This window comes from Phacochoerus africanus, chromosome 6 (genome assembly GCF_016906955.1).
Source record: "Phacochoerus africanus isolate WHEZ1 chromosome 6, ROS_Pafr_v1, whole genome shotgun sequence".
Classification (NCBI taxonomy): domain Eukaryota; kingdom Metazoa; phylum Chordata; class Mammalia; order Artiodactyla; family Suidae; genus Phacochoerus; species Phacochoerus africanus.
The window spans coordinates 99,754,808-99,774,410 of record NC_062549.1 but is presented as its reverse complement, the minus strand read 5'-3'; the positions used below and the strand labels follow the sequence as shown (position 1 = coordinate 99,774,410).

Here is a 19,603-nt window from a genome sequence, read left to right as displayed (position 1 = left end):
TGCCAGGAGAGTCTTTAGGCAGCTGTTTACTGAGGGGAGGGGCTGTGATCCCACCTGGGTTGTTATTTGCCCTGGGGTTTCTCAGCGCTGATGGGTGGGGCCAGATTTTCCCAAAATGGCCACCTCCAGAGAAAGGCATGCTGCTGAATATTCCCAAGAGCTTTGCTTCCAATGTCCTTCCCCCACAACAAGCCACATTCACCCCTGTTTTCCCAGGAGGTCCTCCAAGAACTGCAGTCAGATTTGACCCAGATTCCTATGGAGAGCTTGCTTTGCCATGGGACCCAGTGCACACAAAAGTCTGTGTGCACCTTTTAAGAACGGGTCTCTGTTTCTCCCAGTCCCATGGAGCTCCTGTGCACAAGCCCCACTGGCCTTCAATGCCAGATGCTCCGGGGGTTCTTTCTCCCAATGCCAGATCCCCACACGTGGGAGTTCAATGTGGGGCTCAGAACTCTCACTCCTGTAGGTGAGTCTCTGTGAACCAGTTAGTTTCCAGTCTGTGGGGCTTCCCACCCAGGAGGTATGAGGTTGCGTATATTAATCGCCCCTCCTATCTCTTGATGTGTCTTCTGGAGTAGGATATCTTTTTGAAGGTTTCTGGTCCATTTGGTTGAAGATTGCGCAGCATTTAGTTGTAAATTTTGTTGTTTTTAGGAGAGAAGTTGAGCTGCAGTCCTTCTATTCTGCTATCTTAATCCCCAAGGTTTAGGATAATATAAAAACATTTCAGCAGAAGAAAATTTTTTTCATACGACAAAGTCAGTGAAAATAAAAAAGAATCTTTACCTATTTTGATTATGAAATAAAAACTGGAATTGGTTCAAAAAAACAATGTACTCTTTGTTGTTTGGTTTCTTTCACTTGTATTCTTATTCTGAGATTAATCATTGTTGTGTGTATCACTAGTTTATTTCATTTTATTGCTGAGTGGTATTCTATTGTATGGATTTGCCACAATTGGTGTCCATTCACCAGGTGATGGACATTTAGATTGTCCCCAGTTTCCAATTTTTGTTGTTACCAACAAAACTGTTATGAACATTTGCATGAAAATGCAAGTCTGTGCAGACACGTATTATCATTTCTCTTGGATTGATACTTAGCCTATGTTTAGATTGTATGGTAAGTGAATGCTTAACTTTTAAAGAAACTGCCAAACCATTTTACAAAGTGGTTGTAGTATTTTGTATTGCCACTAGTAGCATGTGAGAGCTTCACAATTTGTCAAACTTGATATGATCAGTCTTTTTAATTTCAGCCATTCTGGTGGGTGTAGAGTCTTTTCTCAATGTGGTTTTAATTTGATTTGCATTTCCATAATGAATAATGATGTTGAACATCTTTTCACGTGCTTATTTTGAGCTACCCACCTAAAAATACTCCATTGGTAATAGGGTTAACTTTAAGTTTGTGCAAAAGAAGCAGTGTTACATGGCAGGTGTCCTAAAAGAACCTCACTCACCAAATGGCTATGAAATTCTTCTTAACTTACTTGAAATTCCCACATCTGAGAGATAAAGCTACATACCCTTTTGAGTTAAGAGAACCAATATGAGGAGCGGTTTCAAAAAAAGATGTTTTGAGTTAAAATGCCTAAATTATCTATAAGTGAGAACAGAAATGGATATATTTTCTCCCATTTTCTTCCATCAAAATAGATTGTTTTCTAGATTAACTATAGGTCATTTTAAAAAGTATAGAGATGTGCTTTGAGGGGATGGCAGAGTAGCTGTGGTCCTTAGAGAAGGTGGAAAGGAGGAAATAGAGGATGAAGAATTGCAAAAGCAATGTGAAATGGCAGACCAGAGAGGACATCCTGTCTGATGGGCTGTGTATGTGTCCTAGGGGAGTGTGGTTGGGGGGTGAGACTGAGAGTGAATTATGGAGATTATGTCAGGGAGGGCAAACCCCAAATAATGGAATGCCTGAAGGGGAGACTGAGACCAGAAATGGGAACAACACCGAATGTTAATGTTACTTCCTTCATAGCTTCGTTCAGAATAGAACTGTTACTTTAGAACAGCCTCTATTTTCAGTTTTCTCTTCCACAAATTAGATTCCTTCCATTTTGGGTCTCCCCCGACCCCAGCTCTCCCTTATAGGTTTCATATGACAGAAGTAAGTAGTTTTTGCAGGGGACAGCCACTGCTTGCAGCTCCCCTTCCCTGCCCAGTTCCACAAGCAAAGTCTTTAATGGCTGTTTCCTTGACAGTATAGTGTAGTGGTTAAAAGTTAAGTCTCTGAGGACAACTGCCTGAGTTCAGTTTTTGGCTCTAATATTTATTAGCTGTGTGACTGTGGTCAAATTCCTTAATCTTCCTGTATCTCAGTTTCCTTATATAAAAATAGAGATAAGAATATTATCTTCCTCAAAGAGTTGTGAGGATTAAATGAATTACTACTTTAAAAGTGTTTAGAATATCGCCTGGCAGGTTTTAAGCTCTCAATGAATGTTAGCTATTAACTGAATTTAAATTCCTTGGCCCAACTTTCAAGGCACCTCTTAATCTGACCTCTGCCCATCTACCTTTCTATCAAATTACTTCTTGTCTATTTCATTTGAGTTTTGCTGGTTTCCTCACTGAATCGTGAATCTATGCATAACTCTAGATGGTTTCCATTGCCTGGAAGGTCCTTAATTCAAATCCCACGCAATCTTCAAAGATCACTTCAAATCCCATCTCCTCTATTACTTCTTCTCACTTACTATATCTCGAGTTCTCATCAACCATCTTCCCACTTGAATTCATAGTCCCATAGAATTTAGTGAATAATTACACACTCCTCACTCTTTCCTGTGAATCAGTTTTGTCTCCCTAATAGCCTATAAACTTCCTGAGGGCAGAAACAATATCTGATACTTCTGAGCCCTGTTTCAGTGGAGTTGGAGTGAACACATTGCCTTTACACCATTTCAAGCATCTGTAGAGATTCAACATAGGCAACAATATGAAGAATTCATAGCTTTAATAACAGGTTAGGGGTGGGGCTGATAGTTTCCTTCCTGTCTGTGCTATTCACCAAAGATCCAGACAACCCCCACTTCATTTCTGAACCAAGAAAGCAGAACACATTTTACCCACATATATTTATCAAATAGACTCTTTTCCCTACTATTTCCTCCTCTTTCCATCTTTCAAGAGAAAATACTGTTCGATTTTGACTTTCTTTTTCTTTTTTTGTCTTTTTGTCTTTTCTAGGGCCGCTTCCACAGCATATGGAGGTTCCCAGGCTAGGGGTCTAATCGGAGCTGTAGCCACCGGCCTACGCCAGAGCCACAGCAACTCAGGATCTGAGCCACATCTGCGACCTACACCACAGCTCACGGCAACGCCAGATCCCTAACCCACTGAGCTAGGCCAGGGATTGAACCCGAAACCTCATGGTTCTTAGTCAGATTCGTTAACCACTGAGCCACGACGAGAACTCCCGATTTTGACTTTCTGATGGGCAATGATTATGTCTTCCTCTTTCAGTTCTTCTCTATTAAAAATCTCAGCCCTTAAGTGTTCTACTGATCATCAAGACCCCACAACCGATAAGATTATAGGGCTGATCTCAAGAGTAGATGGACTGGAGCAATTTGCTTGCTATAAACAAGACTGTGAACATTGATGAGGAGCCCCTGCAGACATCTGGAATGCAGAAACCTTGCCTTGAACTCTTATTCTGTGATCATTTCAACCTCAGACTGTAGCCTTATCTCACTCTGGATAAATGTGAGTGTTTCATGTGTCTCTTAGTCTCTCCACTGTTTCCTTCAGTAATTCTCTCTGTTCTTCCTTGCCAATCTCTCTTCCCCAAATCATTTCTAAACCAGTCATGGCCTAGTTATTGACTGCAAAGCCACAGAACAAAGAGCCCAGAAAGGAGTGGGGCTGGGAGGGATGCTGAGGAAAGAGGAACCCCGGCATCCAAGGGGAAGAGATGAAGTTTTTCCAAGTCTGGCAGGAAGGCTCGCGCATCCTCCAGAGCTGCCTGAGCTGCCACAGTAAAGTTGGGGTCACCAGAGGTGAAAACATCAAAGACACAGGAATGGAAGTACACGTCTTCAACTGGCAGCCCTTCCTTGCACAGACGTCTGGCAGTATCAATGGTTATAGCTCCTCGACGACTGCGCTCTGAGCGAGAGAGTCGCTGACTTGGAGGGCATCCCCCAACACAGAGCTGCAGGTCCTGCTCTGCTGAGAAGGCCCTGGCCACATCCTCTGCTACTTTGATGGAGAAAGAGAGCTGCCTAGCTGTCTGCCGAATGATTATAGTTGTGCCAATATAGGCAGCTTGGATCTCCACATGGCTCCCAGGGTTAGCTGTTCGAATGGACAAACTCGAGCCCCCAGGTCGGTCACCTCCATTGATAGAGCCATCTTCAAAGGCTGCAGGAAGATTGTCCACCTCAGCCCGGTAGACCTTCTGATCGATGCATTCCTGCATGTTCTTAAATATAATGGTGAGCTATGAGGGCAAGAGGGAAACAGTTTATTTTAGGCTCAGCACATCCTACCCCCTTCCCCCAATCAGGCCTTACTACATAGTCAAGGATCTGGTCCCAGCAGAGATGCAAGGCTCATCCTGGTCCTCACTCCTGATCCCTTTATTTATGTTCCAATATTGTCGCATCCCGGCTCAACCCCTCTCTCTCTCCTTTTTGGTCTCAATCTCAGGAACTCCCACAGGAGAAGGAAAACTTTCCTTTCTGTAACTCCTCAACTCAGGGAGTTACTTTCCTCTCAGCAATATTCTCTTTAGGATTTTCTGCATTAAAGTGAAATTTTGACCAAGGGAATGTGATTTATAGCAGCAAGTGTTTGGTAGGAAGGAGTGAATCAAAATGTGGGAGTAGTTGAGGATGAGAAGGAATAGGGAGCATTGCTGAGAAATAGATTGGCTTGGGAGAGGTACCCTGGGGTGACCATGGAGGATCTGAAGAAGCAGTTGAGTCCCTGACCTTCTGAGTGGTGGTGGCGTTGGCCCCCGATGCCACGGGGAAGCTGGTGGCCTGGACAAAAAGGAAGTCATTATCCAGCAAAGGCCAAGCTCCTTGGACACGGCAAGTGTGAAAGTGGTGGTGGAAGCTGCGCACGTGAGGGTCCCCAAAGGAGGCGCAATGCAAGAAGCTTGGAGGCTGACCGTGCAGCTGGGAAAACCGGCCTTCATAGTCACAGGGGTCTGGGGCTGGGGCGCCGGAGGAGCGGGCGGGGCCTGCTCCAGGAAGAGCGGGGCCTCGGGGAGGGGGAGGGGCCGTGGGGCCTTGGCGGGAGCAGTTGTGCTGAATCATCAGGTCTTCGATGCCGTGCACAGCAGAATGGAAGGCCAGGTCCCCGCGGCAGGTGCGGGCAGTGCGCCGAGTGCAGAGAGCATAAGAGCGGAGGGCTCTGCAGAGGCCACTGGAGCCCAACCCTCCACCACGGCCTCCTCCTCCACCTCCTCCTCCTCGCAGGGCTCCTGGTGAACCCCCACTTCTAAGGCTCAGGGTGGAAGATACATACTCAGCATTGCAGCGGAGGATCTTGCATTGAGAATGAGCTGAGGACAGAAGGGAGAGAGGATTGTAAGGTTGCCCCCAGATCCTGGCTATACCATAACACTCCCAAATCTCATCAAGGGATTCAGTGTATCCAAAAACCCAACAGAGAGCCTTACCCACTCCCCAGCCCCCAGGACCCAGGTTCCTAGTCTTGTCCTCATTCGGTCTTGCTAAAAATGTGTAAGCCCTGCTAGATTTTTCTTCTCCCTCCGGATCAAAGGCTTTCCCAGTGCCCTTTCCCAAGTTGAGTGGAGAATAATACATACCTATCTGAGAGTGGGGCGAGTGACTGGAACTCCTCAGCCCCCATCACTTCTCACACATGCGCACATCATGCCCACCCCTACATAGCAGCCTACCCTCTAGATTCCCCAAACCCTTACCTAACCCTTCCTTACCATGTCCACAGAGGAGCAGCAGGAGAGTGAGAATGCTTAGAGTTGGGGGACTGCCATGGGGGGACCAGGGACTAGGGAACTGGCCTGGATCCCCCATACCTATCCAGCCAGGTCCCCCCAGGCTCCGGTTCTTTCCAGTTGATGACCCTCCTACCTAGTGAATTTTGACCAGACGTCCTGTAAGGGGCTGAAAAAAGAAATTTGGCTGTGCAGGGGGAAAGAGAAGAGTTGAAGATTGTTCAGAATGGTGTGAAGAGAATCTGCGGAGATCAAGAAAAGTTTGAGCAGACTGGGGTTTGGGGAGAATGGGGGTCCCTGAACTAAAAATGTGGCTGTTAAGCCTCTGTGACCTGCTTTTGTGGCTACTTTCAGGTCCCTTATGCAATACTCCTAGGTGGGGGTGGAAGAAAGGTTGAATTGACTGGGGGGGGGGCAGAGTCCACCGTATTGCCCCATTCTGAGCTACCAATCAGCAGAAATGTCAAAAAAAAAAAAAAAGAGGAATCATGTGGATAGTGGGTTCCCCAATAGAATTAGGGTCTGAAAAATACTTCAGAAACATACCTCTTACTTGCCCTTCCCCATCAGGATGGGATACTCTCCAGGGGTCATTCATTTCTTTTTCTCCTTTGTGTCAGAATTCTCAGCAAGAAGAAGTAAAGGTGGTATACACATCCCCTCTCTAGAATACCAGTATTCAAATGAAAAGGGAACCCATCTCTTTCATATACTCTAGAGAGCTAAAATTATATCTCTCTCTCATGGAATAATGGGATGCACACCAAGCATGCAAATCAATGTTTGTTGTGGGTCAACAGTTCTTGTATTTTTCCAAACCTTACTGAAGAATCATTCTTTCCATTAATCTTTCCTTTGCAAGTTTAGAAGTTCTCAGTCTTTTGATGTGGATGGGGCTTGAGGAGGGACTAACTCTCTCTTGCCAAACTACCCTCTCCAAGGGGAAGGATATGACTGAGGGAGAGTCATGCAGGAGGGAGAGTAGGATGACTGGGACTAGAGTCGTGGGGAGAAATCATTTACAGCAAGGAGTAGCCCCACCCCTAGAAGCCCAACGTGAAGGGCACTACTAAGTAGGAGCAGGGTAGAAGGGTATCAGTGACTAATCATCTGAGGTTAAATTTGGCCTTGGTGAGAAAACCACAGAATAGGAGATATGGGGACCTCCTACTAAAGAAAGAGACTTCACCAGTAGTCTTGAGGCAACCAGATGAGGAGAGAGCCAAGACTCCCAAAGGAGAGACAGAAGTTTAAACTTCTAATGGCCAGAGGACAGAAAGAAATAAGACAGAAGGAGAAATGGACACTGGGGCACCTCAGTATGGAAGAGATCCTAGCTTTTGGACCAGAGACATCCAAGAAGGTGTCTTAATTTTATGAAAGTCTAACTTCACTCCAAAAGCTTATTAAAGGAATTGCAATTTCATTTTGACTTACTGTTTCCAGAGGTCAAATATTAGTCTGATATCCAGTTCTCCAGCCATGACTGTCTACTGTGTCAGTCAGCTCCAGCCAGGGGATCCCCCGTCTCTTTCTCCATGTCTTCCCCAGGTCCCCAGACCGGCGGCGATCTCACTGAGGTCAGGGAACCAGAGAAGGTCTGATGTGGGGGGAAGGGAGAGTATATGGCTGGCCAGAGTACTGGACAGCTGAGCGGGGGAGGGAGGTGGCTACTGAGTTGACTGTTTTAAAAATAGCTAAGTCCAAAATTCCAGGAACATTGGTGGGGGTAGGGTGTTGGAGTTGGGGGAGTGGGGAGGGTAGGAGGATTGGAAAGAATATGGAGTATAGGGTGCCAAGTGCGGAAGGGGAGCAGAAATATGACAATCAAGTCAGATATCCAATTCGAGCTTATATAATTCTGGTTAGTGCCTACTTCAGGCAGCCCTGAAGTATTGTTAAAAATGAGCTCTTGACCTTTAAAAATTAGAATGGACAATTGTATACATTTTGTTCATCACCTTCAAGCCTGCTATGTTAAATATGGCATTTAGTTTCTACAGAACACATCTAGGAGGTAGCTGACTTTAAATAAGGTCCATAACAGAGATAGTTCACAGCACCCCCACCCCCCATCTTTGCAGAGTAAATCAGATGGACTAAAACAGCCAGCTGTCTAGAGAAGAAATCTGAGCTCTGAGTTGTTTAGGATGAGGGTTTGTTTCAGTCTACTAGCTCAGATCCTTGCAGCTGTCTACCCTACATCCTCCATTTTCATTCCCTTATTTATACAGCAATTCCTCTCCCCCAAAATATACACAAAAATATAAGCTCCTGAGTTGCTGGGGGGAGAAGGCTAGGAAGGGCAAGAAGAAGGAATGGGGATAGAAAATTTGAAGGTTATTAATCCACACAGGAGAGGACCTTGGAGAGATAAACTGAGAGAAAAAGAGATTCCGAAAGATACTTTTGTGGAGTAAGATAATCTGCTAACCTCTTATAAGATGTTGCAGTCAAGGAATTTAGCCATGTCATATTTTAGCAGCCATAGGCATCATCACCTCTTAGTATTTGCCAAGTGAAATTAACACAAGGGCCAACTTCAAATAGTGTCACTAAGGCATCTGCATTAATTTGCTCTATACTTAATTCAGAATCTAGAGGCCCACGGAACACTCTTCTCTTTATTTTACATGTGTATCTGAAAATTTTAGTTTTTCTCTTGATGCCATGAAGCCACATCACAAGGGTTGTTTTTGGGTTTTGTTTTGGCCGTACCCATGGCATGCAGAAGTTTCCAGGCCAGGCCAGGGATCGAACCCTCACCACAGTAGTGACCTGAGCCACAGCAGTGACAACACTGGATCCTTAACCTACTGAGCCACCAGGGAACTCCACAAGGGTTTATATTACAAAAGTGTAAAATGACTCCAACCAAACTATCCAAGTGACTTTAAAACACAATAATTTGGGAGTTTCCTGGCGGCCTAGTGGTTAAGGATTCAGCATTGTCACTGTAGTCAAAAAATAAATAAATACAATAAGTTGACTATGAAATCCCAAGTGAGATTACTCTAAGGACAAAAACAAGTGCAAAAATATTTTAAAGCAGTCATGTTGGTGGTAGTGTTGGTATTGTTATTCTGAAAGCTTTGTGGGTATATCGTGGGATAAAACAAATGAGTAATTACATTCTTGTGAACCAGGATTTTAGAGGTAGCATAAAGAGGTACAGATTTATGATTGAAGTAAAAACGCTACAATTCTGAATTTAAATTGAAAGTATAACTCATAGCTATACTTTTATGTACAGTATATCCTCACAGTTTTACAGAGCTTAGGGTATATTTTATCCTCAAACATTTCCTAACTTTATCTTGAAAAGGCCTAGAAGCAATAACCCAGTAGCAACACCACTAGTGTCCAAACTGAGCTATTTCAATACTATTTCAAAGACTGTTAGGTTTCTATCAAAGAACTCAGAAGAAACTAGAATAGTTCCCACTGGTCAAAGATGGGACAATTTGAGTGGGAAAAAGGATACCACCTGCAATGGATCTAAACATGTCAGATATGTTTAAATGAGTTCACAATGATACTTAACATCCAAACTCATTTGTTATTGCTGGAGAATGCTAGGGGAACAACTCATTATTTTGAAACTGGAAAGAATCAAGTATTTATCCTAGTTTTTTCTATGGGAACTCAAGACAGGAAATTTTCTCTTTATAGAAGTTTTCTAATGAGTGAATGAAGAAGGAATGGCATGATTACAATATCAACATTTTGGAACTCCTAATAAATTACTGTATGTAGGCAATGATCAACAGCTGTTATCCATCACAAAAGGAGAGACAAACTTATCCTCCTGATCACAGGTGACTCCATGATACAATTCAACCCATGAAGTAGTACCTCCCCCCCCCAAAAAAAAACCTACAAAAAATAAACAAACCTACAAAAACAAACACACACACACAGAGACAAAACCAACCAACCAAACAAACAAACAAAAAACCCTTCAATCTTGATCTGATCAACTGCTGGTCTAGAGCTACTACTTATTTGCAAGGAATGTGAGAGACATCAAATGATACCTCAGAGGTACAAATCCAGACTGTGGGGATAGTCTTCAGAGCAAGGTTGAGAACCACTAATCTAAAGCATCGGAGAAAAAAAAGAACGTGCAGGCAGACAAGAAATAGTGCAGATGAGAGGAAGAGTTGAGATTGATGTTATCTGGCATTAATTACATGGGAAAATCTGATGTCATAAAGGAATTAGGGACCCATATGGATCTTAAAGCTCCAAGTAAAAGAGAATCCTAAATAATTTGGAGAGGAGATATCATCAGTTCTAATGCTGGCTTTGCTGCTGGTGTGCGGCAGTCATTTCTAAAACTTCTTCCTGGAGTTCCCGTCGTGGCTCAGTGGTTAACGAATCAGACTAGGAACCATGAGGTTGAGGGTTTCTAGCTCAGTGGGTTAAGGATCCAGCTTCGCCGTGAGCTGTGGTGTAGGTTGCAGACGCTGCTGGGATCCCGAGTTGTTGTGGCTGTGGTATAGGCTGGCAGCTACAGTTCCAATTCAACTCCTAGCCTGAGAACCTCCATGTGCTGTGGGTGTGGCCCTAAAAATAAAAATTAAAAAAAAGTGAATTGTGGTAAAATACACATAACATAAAGTTTTCTATATTAACCACTTCTTTATATTATTGAAGTATGATTCATTTACAATGTGGTATTAATTTCAGGTGTACAGCAGTGGTTCAGTTATGCATATGCATATATCTATTTTTTCAGATTATTTTCCTTTATAGGTTATTACAAAATACTGAGTATGGTTCCCTGTGCTATACAGTAGGTCCTTTTTGTTATTTATTTTATATACAGTAGTGTTATATGTTAATCCCAAACTCCTAATTTATCCCTCTCACCTCTTTTTCTCCTTTGGTTACCATAAGTTTGCTGTCTATGTATGTGTATCTTAACCATTTTTAAGGGTATAGTTCGGTAGTATTTAGCACATTCACACTTTTGTGCAACCAATCTCCAGAACTCTTTTCATCTTGCAAAACTGAGCCTCTATACACATAAATGTAAACTAGACCTTTTGAGATAACTATAGCTTTACATATAGTTGCAAGAAATAATACAACCCAGACACCTATGGTCAATTAATCTTCGACAAAGGAGGCAAGAACGTAAAATGAGAAAAAGACAGTCTCTCTTCAGCAGGTGGTGCTGGGGCAACTGGACAGCTGCTTGTAAATCAATGAAACTAGAACATACTCTCACACCATTCACAAAAATAAACTCAAAATGGCTTAAAGTCTTAAACATAAGACATGACACCATAAAACTCCTAGAAGAGAACCTAGGCAAAACATTCTCTAACATAAACTGTACCAATGTTTTCTTAGACCAGTGTCTCAAGGCAATAGAAATAAAAACAAAAATAAACCAATGGGACCTAATCAAACTTTGCACAGCAAAGGAAACCATAAAAGAGTGAAAAGACAACCTAAGAGATGGGAGAAAATAGTTGCAAAGGATGTAACCAACAAGTGCTAAATCTCCAAGTATACAAACAGCTCATACTTCTCAACAACGAAAAGATAAACAACCAATCAAAAAATGAGCAGAAGACCTGAATAGACATTTCTCCAAATAAGACATACGGATGGCCAGTAGGCACATGAAAAAATGCTCAACATCATTAATTATTAGAGAAATAAAAATCAAAACTACAATGAGGTACCACCTCCCATGGTCAGAACGGCCATCATTAATAAGTCTACAAATCAAAAATGCTGGAGAGGGTGTGGAGAAAGAGGTAACCCTCCTACAATGTTGGTGGGAATGTAAATTGGTACAACCACTACAGAAAACAGCATGGAGGTGACTCAGAAAACTAAATATAGAACTACCATATAGAGTTTCTGTTGGGGCTGAGCAGAAATGAATCCAACTAGGAACCATGACGTTGTGGGTTCTATCCCTGGCCTCGCTCAGTGGGTTAAGGATCTGGTGTTGCTGTGAGCTGTGGTGTAGGTTGCAGATGCAACTCAGATCCTGTGTTGCTGTGGCTATGGTGCAGGCCAGCAGCGTAGCTCTGATTGGACCCCTAGCCCGGGAACCTCCATATGCCAAGGGTGCAGCCCTAACTCCTCCCCACAAAGAAACAAAAAACAAAACAAAACAAAAAAACCCTATCATATGATCCAGCAATCCCACTCCTGGACTCCTGGACATACTTGGACAAAACTACAATTCAAAAAGATACATGCACCCCCTATGTCCATAGCAACACATATTCACATGGCAAAGACATGGAAACAACCTGAGTGTCCATTGACAGATGAATGGATTAAGAGGATGTGGTGCATATATACAATGGAATACTACTCAGCCATTGAAAAGAACAAAATAATGCCATTTGCAGCCACATGGATGCAACTAGAGATTCTCATTACTAAGTGAAATAAGTCAGAAAGAGAAAGGTAAATGTCATATAATATCACTTATTTGTGGAATCTAAACTATAGCACAAATAAAACTATCTATAAAAGAGAAGCAGGCTCATAGACATACAGAAGAGACTTGTGGTTGCCAAGGAGGAGGAGGGAGGGAGTGGGATTATCAGGGAGTCTGGGGTTAGTAGATGTAAACTATTACATTTAGAATGGATAAGCAATGAGATCATACTATATAGCACAGGGAACTATATCCAGAACTATATTAGAACATGATGGAAGATAATATGAGAAAAGATAATACATGTATATAACTGGGTCACTTTGCTGTATGGCAGAAATTGGTACAACATTGTAAATCAACTGTACTTTAACAAAATTTTTTTAAAATTAAAAAAATAAGAAGTTCCCATTGTGGCTCAGTGGTTAACAAATCCAACAAGGAACCATGAGGTTGCAGGTTCAATCCCTGGCCTTGCTCAGTGCGTTAAGGATCCAGTGTTGCCACGAGCTGTGGTGTAGTTCGCAGAGGCGGCTCAGATCCCAAGTTGCTGTGGCTGTGGTGTAGGCTGGCAGCTGTAGCTCCGATTAGACCCCTAGCCTGGGAACCTCCATATGCTGCAGGTATGGCTCTAGAAAAAGGCAAAAAGACAAAAAAATAAAATAAAATAAAATAAAAAAATAAAATAAATAAACACAGACAGACCCTGAGTAGCATTTATCCACATTCCTCCAAAAGTAATACCTTGAGAAATTAATACAGTATTACAACAAATATGTTGACATTGATATGGTCAAGATACAGAATGTTTCTGACACAAGGATCCCTCATGCAGCCATACTCACTTCCTTCCCATCTCCATCTCCACTTTAACAATTGGCAGCAACTAACCCATTTTTCTTTTCTACAGTTTTGATAAGAATGTTATATAAACAGACTAGAGTATGTAACCTTTGATGATTATCTTTTTTTACTCAGAAATTATTCTCTGGAGATTCATCCAAATTGTGTATGCATCCACAGTTGGTTCTTTTTTTATTACTGAGTAGTATTCCATGCTATAGATGTACCACAGTTTGTTTAACATCCACCTGTTGAAGAACAACTGCACCGTTTCCAGGTTATGGCTTTCATTAGTAGGTCTGCTATAGACTTTTGTGCATAGCTTTTGTGTGAATACTAGTTTTTATACCTCTGGGGATTATATTTATACATTTATACCTCTGGGGATAAATGTCCAGAAGTGCAAATGCTGGGGCATATGAAATTGCATATTTAAAAAATAAACTGCTTTGCCGAATGGCTGTAGCATTCTACATTCTCACAAGCAATATATGAGTGACCTGGTTTCTCTGCATTATTCTTACTAGCTTTTGAGGTTGTCATTTTTAATTTCAGCCATTCTGGTGGATATGTAGTGATATCAAATTGAAGTTTTAATCTGTATTTCCCTAATAGCTAATGATGCCAAACATCTTTTCATGTGCTTATTTGCTATCTGTATATCCTCTTTGGGGAAATGGTCCTTCACGTGTTTGGACCTTTTTTTTTTTTTGTCTTTTTGCTATTTCTTGGGCTGCTCTCGCGGCATATGGAGGTTCCCAGGCTAGGGGTCGAGTCGGAGCTGTAGCTGCCAGCCTACGCCAGAGCCACAGCAACGCAGGATCAGAGCCGCGTCTGCGACCTACACCACAGCCCACGGCAACGCCGGATTGTTAACCCACTGAACAAGGCCAGGGATCGAACCCGCAACCTCATGGTTCCTAGTCGGATTCGTTAACCACTGTGCCACGACGGGAACTCCTGGACCATTTTCTCATTGGATTGTTTTTTATAATTTTGAGTTAGAGAGTCCTTATACATTCTAGATAATGGTCCTTTTTGGGTATGTGCTTCACACATATTTTCTCTGAATTAGCAGCTTGTCTTTTTATCCTCATAACAAGGTGTTTTGCAGAGCAAATATACTTAATTTTGATGAAGTCTACTTTACTGATTTTTCTTTTTATGGGTTATGCTTTTGGTGTCAAGTTTTTGTCTAGCTCTAGATCATGAAGTGTTTATTGTATTTTTTTTTACTAGACATTTTATGCTTCACATTTAAGCTGGTGATCCACTTTGAGTTAGTTTTTCTTTTTCAAAATGTGTTTTTGCTATTCTACTTCCATTGCCTTTCCATATAAGCTGTAGAATAATTTAGCATACATCTACAAAAAGATCTCACTGGATTTCCCCTTTACTAATTTTTCTTTTCTGGGGCTTTCCATTTTTTCATTTATTTCAAGCATGTTCATAATTGCTTGTTGAAATATTTTTATGATGACTACTTTAAAATCTTTGTCAGATGATTCTACCATCTATGACATCTAGGTGTTATTGGCTTTCATTCAGTTCAAGATCTTCCTCATTCTTGGTATGATGAGTGCTTTTTTAAAATGAAAGTTTGCACATTTGGGACCCTGGATCTTATTTAAACCTTCTGTTTTAGTTGGCTTCTTCTGATGCTAATCAGGTAGAGGAAGAGGGAGCCTGGGTGCCTTGTTAACAGCCAGGCAGGTGTAGGAGTCCATGTTCCCCACTGGGTCTCCATTAGCATCTGAGGAGAGGGGCTCCTCATTACTGTTGGGCAGGGGTAGGAGTTCCAGCTCGCTACCTGACCTCCACTGACACTGAGAGATGGGAGTGGCCTTGTTGTCCCCGGATGTTTGTAAAAGTGCTGATTTCTCTACCAAGTTTCTTCTGAGACCAATCCAGCATGAAAGAGGAGGAACACTTCCTTACAAGCCTACCTGGAGTGGAAGTCTAGGTACTTCCTTTGCTGGTGTGGGAAGAGGTGAGCCACAATTCTTTCTGTGGCATTTGTCTGGAGTAGAGCAGTTATTATCTCAAGGTTTTCTGTTTTGCTATGCTACCTCTTTCCTGGTCCTTTGGCCAGAGAAAGCAGGCTTTTGTTGCTGTTGCTGCTGTTTTGGTCTTGTTTGGTTTTATTTGGCTGCATCCATTGACATTTCCGTGTTGCTAGTTTCTTCAGCTCCAAGTCTGGGATACACGCGGCAAAAAGGTAACAGAGAAATCGCCTCTGTGTGATTCCTTGGGTTCTGAGGCTCCTAGATGGTCTGGCTCTTTCCATCTTTCAGAGTCTCCAATGTTTGTTCTATATGCAATGTCCAGGGTTTTTAGTTGTACTAGCAGGCGGAGTAGGGCAAAATACATCTGCTCAATCTTCTCTGATCCATTCTCTTTTATTCACTTGTTTATTTGATTTTCCTCTAGATTGTGAGCTCTTTAAGTATATTTTTTGTATCTTCAGTAGCTAGTCTGACACATAATCTGTAAATGTTTGAAAAAGGAAAAACAAAACAAAACAAAACAGAATATGGAATGAGGTGAATGAATTGCACTCTCCCTCATCCATCTTTAGGTGTGTGGTGTCAGGAAGAGAAGGAAACTTAATCCTATTCTGAATGATGTTTCTCCTGGTGCTTTGATGTTGGAAAAGATGGCTACAAGCTCCAGGAGTTAACACTACTGCCTAGTTTCTCTTGTTACAGAAAATTACCGGCAGGTGGCAGAGGGAAAATGGGCTTTTGACCTGTACATAATGAGGTTGATTTCCTTTGTGACATGGAGAAATAAAATCTGTTACCTTGTACCCACTCTGGATACAGTCCCAACATGTTGCTCTGAGGGTTAGATACTTTTTTCAACCTTAAAGTACAGGTAGCTGCCCTGTGGGGAGGGAGCTGGAGTAAAAGGAGAGGGCTTTGTTAGAATCCTTGCTGACACGTGGCAAGATTACTTGGTTTCTCTGAAAATAAATGTCTAGCGTTTTGTTACTCTTCTCCCTAATATATGACATTTAAACCCATAGGACAGTGGAGATTTGATGATTGGAGGATTAGCACTTTCTTTACACATCATTTTAACATTAAAAATTTACAAGCAAAATAAACAAAAAAACTTTAAAAAACACTCCATATCTTATCATTCATTTTTCCTTTCAGGCTCTGCTGATATGTACACATCAGTGATGATTCAATTTTTAATTCCTTTATTATCAAAGGTGTTTTCTGATGTTAGATCGTGGGGGCTGCTTTTTAAAATTTCTATTTGAACTCATGTGAAGAGAATTAATCACACTGCAGTCAAGTGACCTGCAAAAAGGCCTGAGGGGAGACTTTTGATTGTTCTTTTTTGGTTTTCTTAAATTTTTATTTCGAAAAATTTCAAACCTACAGAAAAGTTGAACGAATAAAATATTGAACGTTCGATTACCTTTCACCTAGCTTCATTGTTAACATTTTGCCATATTGCTTTCTTTTCTGTCTCCAGTAAAGTTAATTTGCATACATCGATGGGTATGGTTTTCAGAGTTCCTTCAATCTAGGCATGCACCCCAGTTTTCTTTTCTTTCTTCTCACTCCCTCTTCCTTCTTCATATTTAAAGTTTTTGAAGCTCCAAAACTCTGACTTCCTCTTACTCTCCCACCATCAGTTATGCTCAGATCCTGCTGACCACCACGCACCCATAGGCTGAGTCACTTTCACGCGACTGTAATGTTCGTTTTGGCCAACAAAAACTCCCAAAAGATGGGAGATGGGGGCGGGGAAGCTGTTATAGGACCAGGATCTCCTAGAGTTACACGACGGATGACCTTTGTATTCCTTCAGGAAATTTTCCGGGTCAGTTTGGCTAAGCCCAGTTGGAGAGCTTTACTTTTCTGCTGATCCCAATTCAGGAAATCACGGCAACTACGTGAAGCTGAGGGTTTCCTAACTCAGTTTTTCTCTCCTTTCTCCGGACATCTGTCTCTGGTCTTGGGAACTGCGATCGTGTATACACGATCCTCACTCAGCTTTGGGATCCATGCTGAGGAGTTCTCTCAAGGGTTTCCTACTCCAAAAAACAAGTATGAGGAAGAAATATTTTCGACGAGGTCGAATATGTCCTCTAAGAGGGGTAAGCACAACACATGCTAAAATAGCCTCATACATTTTCTATGGCAGGTTTTCGCAGGCGTCCCTGGTGGTCTAGTGGTTAGGATTCGGCGCTCTCACCGCCGCGGCCCGGGTTCGATTCCCGGTCAGGGAACGACGAAGCCTTTTGTTTTTTTTTTTCCAATTTCCAACGTAACGTAATTCTTTGGGACTTTGAGTCTGTTCCGCATGGGTGACCATAGCTGAAACACAGTAAATATGGAACATAAAGAAAAAGTCAATTACAATTCTATGATTTGCTGATAGTATTATCAAGTTTCTGAAACAGAAAATATATTACCTCTGTACATACTATTTTATTACCAGCTATTTTAAAAGTTACTAATTTTCTAACACTTTCCAATATATACTTCAGCAATATATTTGCTTTCAATTTAAGTATTTAATTTTTGTAAAGACAATATATTTACATGGTTTAGGATTCAAATATGCAAAAGGGCATAACTGATAAATCTAAATTTCACGTCTGCCATCTAGTTTCCTTCAAATAAGGCAGCCAGTGTTGTTTTATAATTATATTTTAAATATAAGTAATTCTATTGCACATGACAAATAAAAATATTTGTGAATGCAAGTACATGCACATATATGTATATATTTAAGTATGCTCCCCCCACCTTACACAAATGATAGCAATCTATGTATGCTTTTCTGAGCTTTGCCTTTCTCACTTAACATATTTTAGAAACAGTTCCAGATTAGACATGAAGGAAGAGCTTCCTTATTCTTTTTTTTAAGAAACATAGTATTCCATTGTATTGATATTCCATAATTAATTGCTTCCTTTTGATGATGTTTTGGTTATTCTAATCCTTTGCTATTACAAACAGTACTGTCATAAATAATCTGCATATGTCATTTTGCACGTGTATGTAATACACGTTCAGAATTGAAATGTTGGTTCAAAATGTATGGGCATTTCTGGATGGATAGTGCCAATATACCTTCCTTAGAAGTCGTATTAATTTACACTCCCACAAGTAATAGACAATATACATATAATTTTTAAAAAACTCATGTGAGTTTTCATTAAAATGGATTTAATCAATCATATTTCTGGACGTTTAGTTTTTTCCCTCCTAAAATTTTTGTTTTACAGTAGCACTTTGATGAACATCTGTGTAAATACATCTTTGTGTATATCCTTTGTGTATATTACTTTAGGATAAATTTATAGAAGTGGAATTATCACCTCCTATCACATGTTAAATGGATTAAAGAATTAAATGCAAAAACAGAAAAATTTTAAAAATTAGTGCATAACTGTCTCAGTATTGGGCTGAAGAAGACTTTTTTAAGGTAGAAACAGAGGCAAAAATCATAAAAGATAAAACTGCCGGGTTAGACTACATGAAAACAGAAAACTGCCTATCTGAAAATCCTATAAGTAATATTAAAGGACAAGCGGCAAACTAGTATAAGTCAGTAATATACATATAATGTAAATACCCAATAGAAAAAAAAATAGACAAAGTATTAGTTGTCTCAAAACTAATACAAATAATTGTAAGTTTATGAAAAATGACCAATCTCAGTAATAATAGAATAAATGCAAATTAAAATGAGACTCCAAATTTTTATACTGCACTTTCCTAAAGATAAAAAGAATGATTTTTTAAAAAAGAATGATGATATCCAGCTGACATGTAATTTAGCAATACCCACTGAAAAATGAAAATTGGTGATATCTCTCCACACAGCAATTTGGCAATGTATATCTAAAGCTTAAAAATGTATGCATCGTTTCAATTGCAACTTTACCTTTATGCATTCGTACTGAGGAAAGCACTCTCAAATGCATAACCATGTGTGTACAGAGATTAACACCAGCATCAAGGCTGAAGTCTTTCCCTGGATTTCAGAGGCCCACCCCAAATGATAACAGATAAACTTGCATTGATTTTCCTTAAATTTCTGAACCAATCGTTTAAAAACTACCACAGAATTTTCAGTATAGTCATAGGAGAAAACTAAGAGAGCTTCTTTTCCTCTTCGTTCCTTTGGCTTTGTGTTGAATATTTCTCTTTAACACCAATCCCCAAACAGGAAAGTGTCAGACCGACACTATGAAGTAGTCATAAGAAAACAAACCAAGATCCTCTTGCGGAAGCGTTGGTGGTATAGTGGTGAGCATAGCTGCCTTCCAAGCAGTTGACCCGGGTTCGATTCCCGGCCAACGCAAGAGTCGTTTTCCTCACTTTTCCAATTTTTTTTCCAGAAAATTTGAGTGGGCCAATAAGGGGT

The 19,603-nt window shown here is 41.1% G+C and overlaps 1 protein-coding gene and 2 non-coding genes across 4 annotated transcripts; 2 read left to right on the top strand and 1 right to left on the bottom strand.

Moving 5' to 3' along the window:
* Positions 1-3,384: 3,384 nt before the first annotated feature.
* Positions 3,385-7,585, bottom strand: HJV (hemojuvelin BMP co-receptor). Of its 2 annotated transcripts, none has more exons than XM_047784797.1 (4): positions 7,384-7,585; positions 5,929-6,133; positions 4,952-5,529; positions 3,385-4,458 (listed from the first exon to the last, which is right to left on the bottom strand). In XM_047784797.1, the coding sequence occupies exons 2-4, from the start codon at positions 6,023-6,025 to the stop codon at positions 3,835-3,837; spliced, it is 1,299 nt and encodes a 432-aa protein (XP_047640753.1). In that variant the 5' UTR covers positions 6,026-6,133; positions 7,384-7,585; the 3' UTR covers positions 3,385-3,834. The 2 variants fall into 2 exon arrangements, with proteins under 2 accessions (XP_047640753.1, XP_047640752.1); XM_047784796.1 differs by having other exon boundaries at positions 5,929-6,115.
* Positions 7,586-17,381: 9,796 nt separating this feature from the next.
* Positions 17,382-17,453, top strand: TRNAE-CUC (transfer RNA glutamic acid (anticodon CUC)). Its single transcript has one exon. It is a non-coding gene; the product is annotated as a tRNA-Glu (tRNA).
* A 2,015-nt stretch (positions 17,454-19,468) lies between these two features.
* Positions 19,469-19,540, top strand: TRNAG-UCC (transfer RNA glycine (anticodon UCC)). Its single transcript has one exon. It is a non-coding gene; the product is annotated as a tRNA-Gly (tRNA).
* Positions 19,541-19,603: the final 63 nt, after the last annotated feature.